General features: G+C 39.0%; 1 protein-coding gene across 1 annotated transcript; it reads left to right on the top strand.

Annotated features, from left to right (window-relative positions):
- The first annotated feature begins 1,274 nt into the window (after positions 1-1,274).
- On the top strand, positions 1,275-6,937 carry LOC125229184. The gene is made up of 4 exons (XM_048133977.1): positions 1,275-1,628; positions 2,110-2,251; positions 4,793-5,227; positions 6,821-6,937. The coding sequence occupies exons 1-4, from the start codon at positions 1,486-1,488 to the stop codon at positions 6,881-6,883; spliced, it is 783 nt and encodes a 260-aa protein (XP_047989934.1). The 5' UTR covers positions 1,275-1,485; the 3' UTR covers positions 6,884-6,937.
- The last annotated feature ends 529 nt before the right edge of the window (positions 6,938-7,466 follow it).

The raw sequence follows: 7,466 nt of genomic DNA, 5'->3' as shown, positions 1-7,466 counted from the left end.
CTCGGGTGCAAATGTATTTTACTTCTCGTATGTTAAAAAACTCGCAAGTTCAGGATTCTATTCTCGAACCACTCGCTTCGCTCGTGGTTCAACTATAGAATCCTTTCACTTGCGCGTTTTTCAATTCCACACTCGGCGTTAAAATACAACTTTGCCCCCTTGAATAACAAATAACTATTAAAGCTCGGCGACAAAAGCGCGTTTTGAGAGCGTAGGCGTAAGGACCAAAGAACACATAGGTACGGTGCTAGCGCAAGTGTAGCGAATAACATAATACATAATGGCGCGCGTAATGAAAAGCGTCCACGAAAAAATAACCCGATATCGGGTCAGCGACGCTGAAAGTGTTAAAGTAGAACTTATTGTAACTAAGGTGACGGACCCAATCATGGACAGTTTAAGAAAAAAATTCGCCTGTTTTTGATATTTCACTGATAAATGTAAAAATTCTACCGCCAAGCGTGTTAAATCTTGAATGTCCCATCCTTCTTCTACATTTCAAGTGTATTGCAGAATAGATACTCCTATTGGTTTCTTCATAGTTAACAAATTAAAACTAGGTGTTTTTTCTCCAATTATGGACGGCAGTTCTCCAGTAATGGATCCCCCATTATGGACAGTGAAATAAGTTTAAAATTTTACTTTTAAAGCCAACTGATACGCAATGAGTCAATTTTATATACCATAAATACAATTAGTTTGGGTTATTTTAACATAGGATTGTTTCTTGTAAATTTTGGTTTTGTAAATTGTTCCTTGTCCATCATAGGAGGTAGGCAGTTTTTCGGGTCCAGTAATGGACACTCGCAAAATAACGTCATTTCTTTATATCTTTGGAGCAGCAAACTAGTATGTTTTATACCTTATCTCATGCTTAATGCAGTAAGTAAAACGCATTCAAGATTACACCGTGCGTTATTTTTTTATTATTTTATACATAAACTCATCTCTCTTAGCAACATTACTAAGAATTCGTCTTGATATTTTTTTCAGTAAACTGGTGAATTTTATCTTGTCTCCAAATCCTTCAGAAATAACCGAATTAATTGAAACTTCAAAATTAAACAGCTCTAGAACTCTAGTTTATGGTACATAGCCGTCAGTTTTTAAAAACTTATTTTAGATACTTATTTTTAAGGATTTGTGTTTTTTTGTCCATAATGGCATCACCGTCCATTATGGGGTATTTTACCTTATGATACAAAAAACTTCACTGTCATATATTATGTCAGTCAGTGTCAAACTTCAAAACAACATGTTAAATTAATAATAACATGATGTGTAACAAAAATACATGTTTTCGCTAAACTAAAATATTATTAACTACATTGTGACGGGCGTGTCCGAATTACTGCAAACTCCTACTATCTTTACGGGAGGTTCATGATAATATGTGATTAATTTCGTTGATATTTTCTATTTTTCTCCCTCAATCCGACTGTGGCTTTTGCAAATTCTCGAATATAACAATAGTTTACAGCTAAAATGGAAAAACAGTCAATACACAGTAAGGACAGTTATACAGAACGGCGGAAGTTATTCAAAAACATTTGGGATACCGCCGTGAAGCTGGATGAGAAGGACAAGGAATCTGAACAGGCGGCTGTGGCCAAACCTAAGGTTATAAAGTAAGTCCTGTCCTCATTAATGATGTCATAATAGTAGGTATAGATTGCGATACAATTCTAAACGAGTGGCGATGAATAAAACACGAATGTAGAGTGTTCAAATTTTTATGAAATAGTTGCGTAATGAGTTCATTACCTAACATGTGCGGTAATAGTGCGCCATATGTACAGTAAAAACTCTAATCTTAATATTAATTGGCTCTGCCATTTTTTCATGAACTTTCGGCGACCCTGTCCGTTTTCATGTTATCCGATATCGGATCGGATGGAATTAGTTGGTGGCTCCACTTCTTATATCCATCTTTAGATCCTAAGGACCAATTCTGCTAGAGGGAGTCTCTTGTTCACTTCACACACCATTTAGTTGATTGTGTACGTTTAGGCCTCCTTAGGACCTCCTGGAGGTAAGCCTCCACTCTAGCTATTTTAATTATAAGGAAAAAACGTGAACGTTTAAGTACATATTTTCGTTATTTACCAGAACATTAAGACTGGGCGAATCGGACGAGATAAACGTAGGCAAGAACAAGAAGCAGCGCATCAAGAACTTGCGGATCGTCTGCAACCGGCTGCTCGACATTTGCAATAAGCAAGAATCTATCGAGGAACAGGTGTATGATCAGGTTGGTGTACACTTACTAACCAATGACACAGTACATTGACTTAAACTAACACGATCTTCACTCATATCATAAATTAAATATAACAAGATCATACCATCCCATACATTAAAATGCGACCGCCTACGAACGCGCTTACACTCCACCACACATAGATGGCGCCACAAAAAATGCCTTGTTGCCACCGATTATTTGTAGATTGGCATTAAGTGTCAATTCCGAGCCGTAAATCTATGTCAAAAGTGACACTTAACGCCATCTACAAGTATAATCGAAAGCTGCAAGACATTTTTTTTGTGGCGCCGTCTATGTGTGGTGGAGTGTAAGCGCGTTCGTAGGCGGTCGCATTTTAATGTATGGGATGGTATGAACTTGTTATATTTAATTTATGCTCATATTATTAAATTAAAACGGGACTTAATCGCGTAAAACTTACGTTTATATATTACGACTTTATATACTACGACTGGTAGAGAATGCCTCATGGCATTAAGTTCGCCTTTTGTACATTAAGTTGTTCTTTTGTGCAATAAAGTTTAAATAAATAAATAAATAAATATATTTATTTTATCCCGACGTTTCGGACATGACATTACGTCTACTCGTCTACCCGTGACCACGGACGTAATGTCATGTCCGAAACGTCGGGTTAAATATAAACGTAAGTTTTACGCGATTAAGTCCCGCCCGTTATAATTTAATAATATCAATGACACAGTATAATAAAGAGTACTATCGTACCGTATGGCCACTCTCGCTCCCCGCTGAAAGTGCCGCCTACCCGCTCTCGATTACCTCACAGTTACCACCTGTCAGAAACGCGAACCGACCTGTCATATTTCACTCATAAAAGCATAGTACGCGTTCACCTACACGAGCTTAGACTGTGTGCTAGGAACGCGCCTCTTTCATATATTTGATGGCCAGTATCCGAGGTGTACCAATGAGCTAACATTATTATATTATAATTGGTTATAGCTAAAACTGGCTGATGTTAAAAAGAACATCAAATATTAGGTACCTAAGACGCGAGTTCGCACAGTGACTTGACTGCCGTTCGGTGAAAAGCTGTACAGTCAACCAATTGGAACCCTAGGCGACTGTAGAACTATGTCATAGTGACGTTATAAATCAGATTGTAAGAGCTTGTCATTTTGACATGGTTATAGAGTGGCCCAGGGTTCCAATTGGTTAACGGTACCTATACACCCCCTTGACACCCTTGATGTTGCCCTTGCGCCATCTTGGATGTCTCTTTTTGCACTACATTATAATAGCGTCTATCTGTATCTAATACTTTGGGGGGTGTAGATTTTCATCCCAAGTAGCACAGATAGCTGTATAACTGCACACATTAGGGTCTATTCGGAGCTTTACGCGTTTTAGCACTGTTATAAGAGCGTTCAGACGAACCTTCGGCTGCATAGTAGCATTCAGTGAAATTTAAACAGCTTAAGCAGTTTAAGAGCTGCATTACGGTGGAGAACAGTACCATTATTCAGCTATTAGCATTTTTGACAGCCTAGAACGTAATAAGAACTGCGTAGTAGATCACACTACGCCAAAAGCGGTATAAGAAACCACTTGTGACCTTTTAAAACGCTGACTTTTTAAGATAGCACATGTGGACCATTAAAAAGCCAAGCCAAGCCTTGTGTTCTTTTATTCAGCCGGTATTCAGCCCTTATAACTCTTGCCACCCTTATACCCCTGTTACATTGCTGCTATACCGCTTTTAAAGCACTATGTACCCTTAAGGCTGTCTAATTTGTGCCCATTTAAGAGTATTAAGGGCTGTATTAGCTATTATAGAGCTTTTACATAGCTCTTTATGTACCTTTAGTACAGCCTAAATCGTTAAAAAAATGCCTTTATTCAGCTGTTATACAGCAAATGTGTGTTACTTGGGATCCTACCGACTGCGCCACTTCAGAAGATATGCAAACTATCATTACCGGGCATAAACAACTTTATTCATAATTTGAACTGACGCCTACGATATTTTCGGGCCAATACGACCTTCAATAAAAGAGCGTACACCCATTTTAAAGGCGGAAACGCACTTTCAATCCTTCTGGTGTTTCGGGTGTCCAAAGGCGGCAGTGATCACTTACGATAAAAGTAAGGGAAGAATTGTAACTCCATACATCAGTAAATGCGGGTTATTTGTATAGGCATAGTTAAGTGACATCTAGCGACAATCACGCGTCAAATAGCGTGAATTATCAGGACCGCTACTCTTGGTGGCAACAGTGTCTCGTCTGCCAAACATTTAATATTAGAACAGTTTACAACTTATATTACAAGCAGAAGGAATTGAAAACAGAATACTGATTAATACTATTGTAATATTAGCTAACAATTGGTGAGCATTAGACTCTTCGTTCGTCGCGACATCTATTGACAAGTAGCAGTACTGATAATTTACCCCCATTGTCGAGGATATCAAAATAATTACCGAATTAATTATATGCATTATTATTCTATGAAGAACCTTACCGTTACGTTATCTTATCTACATTATTATTTTGCCTTTATCACCAGATGTCCGCTGCTCGCCACGATTCCAGCGTAACCTCCACAATGGGCGTCCACCAACGAAAGCGTAAGAAAAAAACCACTAGGACAAAAAAGAAAGCCAAAAAGAACTACCAACTACCGAAACTTCCGCAACCGCCGCCAGTCGATATCCAAGAAGAGACGGCTTCGTTTAACGTTGACGAAGACGGCGCGATTACGCACCGAGGGACGAAACCTCTCAGAGACTTGAATTCTCTGAGAATGGAGCGAGCACTGCTCATTGAGCGGTTTCTAGCCGAACGACTGAATCTACAAAACGTTCGTACGCCCGAGCCTGGAGAATCTGAGCAAAAACTCGGAGACGCCCATCGCAAAGTAGTTAAAAAATCAACAAAAAACAGAAGAAATGTCAGCGCGACGCCGTCTCCGGAGCCGCGCGGCGCCGGCGCAGCGAGAAGGGTACCTACTCATAAAGTTAAAAAGAGAAAACGAAAACGTCGCAGAGTTCTTCAATCCCTTTATGTGAACTCTTGGGCGGCTCTTTCTTGTAGACAATCATTTCGTAATCGTCACTGCGTATAGAAAAATACCATAGTTGTGTGGCAGTATCTATGGTCCAAAATATCCCAATAGGCAACTTTCTCTCTAGTCAAATCAGCTTCTTTTTAGGAACTGTCTTAGGGCCACTTGCACCAACAAAAATGGAGGGATAACCCACCATTTTATATGGAATTTGATAGTTGACAGCCCTCTAATCCTATGTTAAGTGGTTGGTGCAACTGGGCCTAAAGAAATTTGAACGCTTTGATGATATGGAATATTTGAATATGAAATCGAGTTGAGTGACGTCACTGACCTCTTTATATCGTTCTATTTCGGTTTTGCGAGTCATTTAAGAGCCCACCAAAACCAAAACTCAGACCACATGGACTAACAAGAAGTCGCCATAGCCGGACACGGTTTGGACGACGATGATGATGATCTTTCTATCTGGGTTATTAAATAGAATTTGGGTTTAAAAATAACTACCTACTGTCCATGTTTTTCTTATAAATTATTTCGTGCTTGGTGGATTCGATTTTTTTTAATGAGTTTAGACGCGAGTTTCCTATCGTGGTCCAAAGCGAATTCAACGTATCTCAAGAAGGTATGACTATTATTTCAATAACTGTTTTCGTAAATGAGAGAACCTCATAAAAAGTGAAAACAACGTTGATATGAAATATATGAATACTTACTTGTATTCAATTTGTAGACCACGTGACAATACGTGACGTGAAAGACTTTTATTATGATATTTACGAACCGGGGCATGCATATCATAAACAATTTATATTTATATACTGTAGTTTAAATTTTGAATGTGTAAAATCATCAAGAAAAATTGGACAGTAGTTATTTTTAAATTCAATTTATTTTTAATAAATCGGATGGAAATATAATATTAGGTACTAGCTTTTGCCCACGGCTTCGCTCGCGTTAGAAAGAGACAAAAAGTAGCCTATGTCACTCTCCATCTCTTCAACTATCTTACCTTAAAAAATCACGTCAATTCTTCGCTTCGTTTTGCCCTGAAAGACGGACTATCAAACAAACAGACACACACACTTTCCCATTTATAATATTAGTATGGATATGGGTTGACTGTGACGTCACTCAGCTCGATTTCATATTAATTCCATATTAGCAAAGCGATCAAATTCGTTTAGACATGCAGTTCCTAAAAAGAAGCTGATTTGACTAAAAGGAAAGTAGCCTAGTCTAAAATATACAAAAAAAATGATAAGTTTAATAACTTCGTCCATGTTTTTATAAAATCCACCCATTCTGCGGGCGTAGCGCACTAGTTCGATAAATTTAATCGCATGGGTGCATCCCAATCGCACTTGCAAATAGTGCGAAAAGGAAGGCCTGGCGCTATTTCGTCTATCACGCGACCATGTTTGCCTGCCTGAAGTTGGTGGCATATTGACATGGATTTAAATACATATGATAAAGAGCCTCTCAGCGAGTTTACAAAATGGAAAGAAAATGTATTATTTGTTATTGCAGTTATCGCCTGGCCGACAGTGTTGCCCCATTCCGATTATTAACTTGGTTCTTCAACTAGATTAGCTGAAAGCAGTGTCAGTGTTTCATGATAGTGGTAAAGTTGCATAGACAGTGAGAAATATATTCATTTTATCTTAGAGTACTTATTTTAATAATTTTATTTTCAAAACCTTTACGTAACTGGCATAGATCTCCACATTGCGACAGGACCTAACGGCTCAGCCACGACATTGGTCTAAGCGCGACAGCGGTGAGCGGCGTCCATACATTGGAGCGAGACACAGCGATGGGACTTTTCATTCGCACGTATGGCTGCCGCTCACCGCTGTCGCGCTTAGACCAATGTCGTGGCTGCGCCGTAAAGGTGCTAATGCACGGCCGCACAAGCACCGAACCGCATCAAGGGCATCCCATCCCATTACTATCCTGTAAGTGGAAGCGAGAAATAGTTATTCTTTGCTCGCTCCCAGTGCGGTGCGGCAGTGCGTTAGCTATTTTAGATAACGATTTTCGTTTAGTTAGTCAAAAATTAATCAGGAAGGTCTCAGGTTCATTCACATCTCGAAATTCTTATTTTCTTAATAATACTATTTATATCGCGGCCACTGGCAAGAGTAGGGTAATTTAGAGCGCGCTCCTATCTGAA

The sequence above is a fragment of the Leguminivora glycinivorella genome, chromosome 8 (assembly GCF_023078275.1).
Source record: "Leguminivora glycinivorella isolate SPB_JAAS2020 chromosome 8, LegGlyc_1.1, whole genome shotgun sequence".
NCBI lineage: Eukaryota > Metazoa > Arthropoda > Insecta > Lepidoptera > Tortricidae > Leguminivora > Leguminivora glycinivorella.
This window is presented reverse-complemented; position numbering and strand designations above follow the sequence as displayed.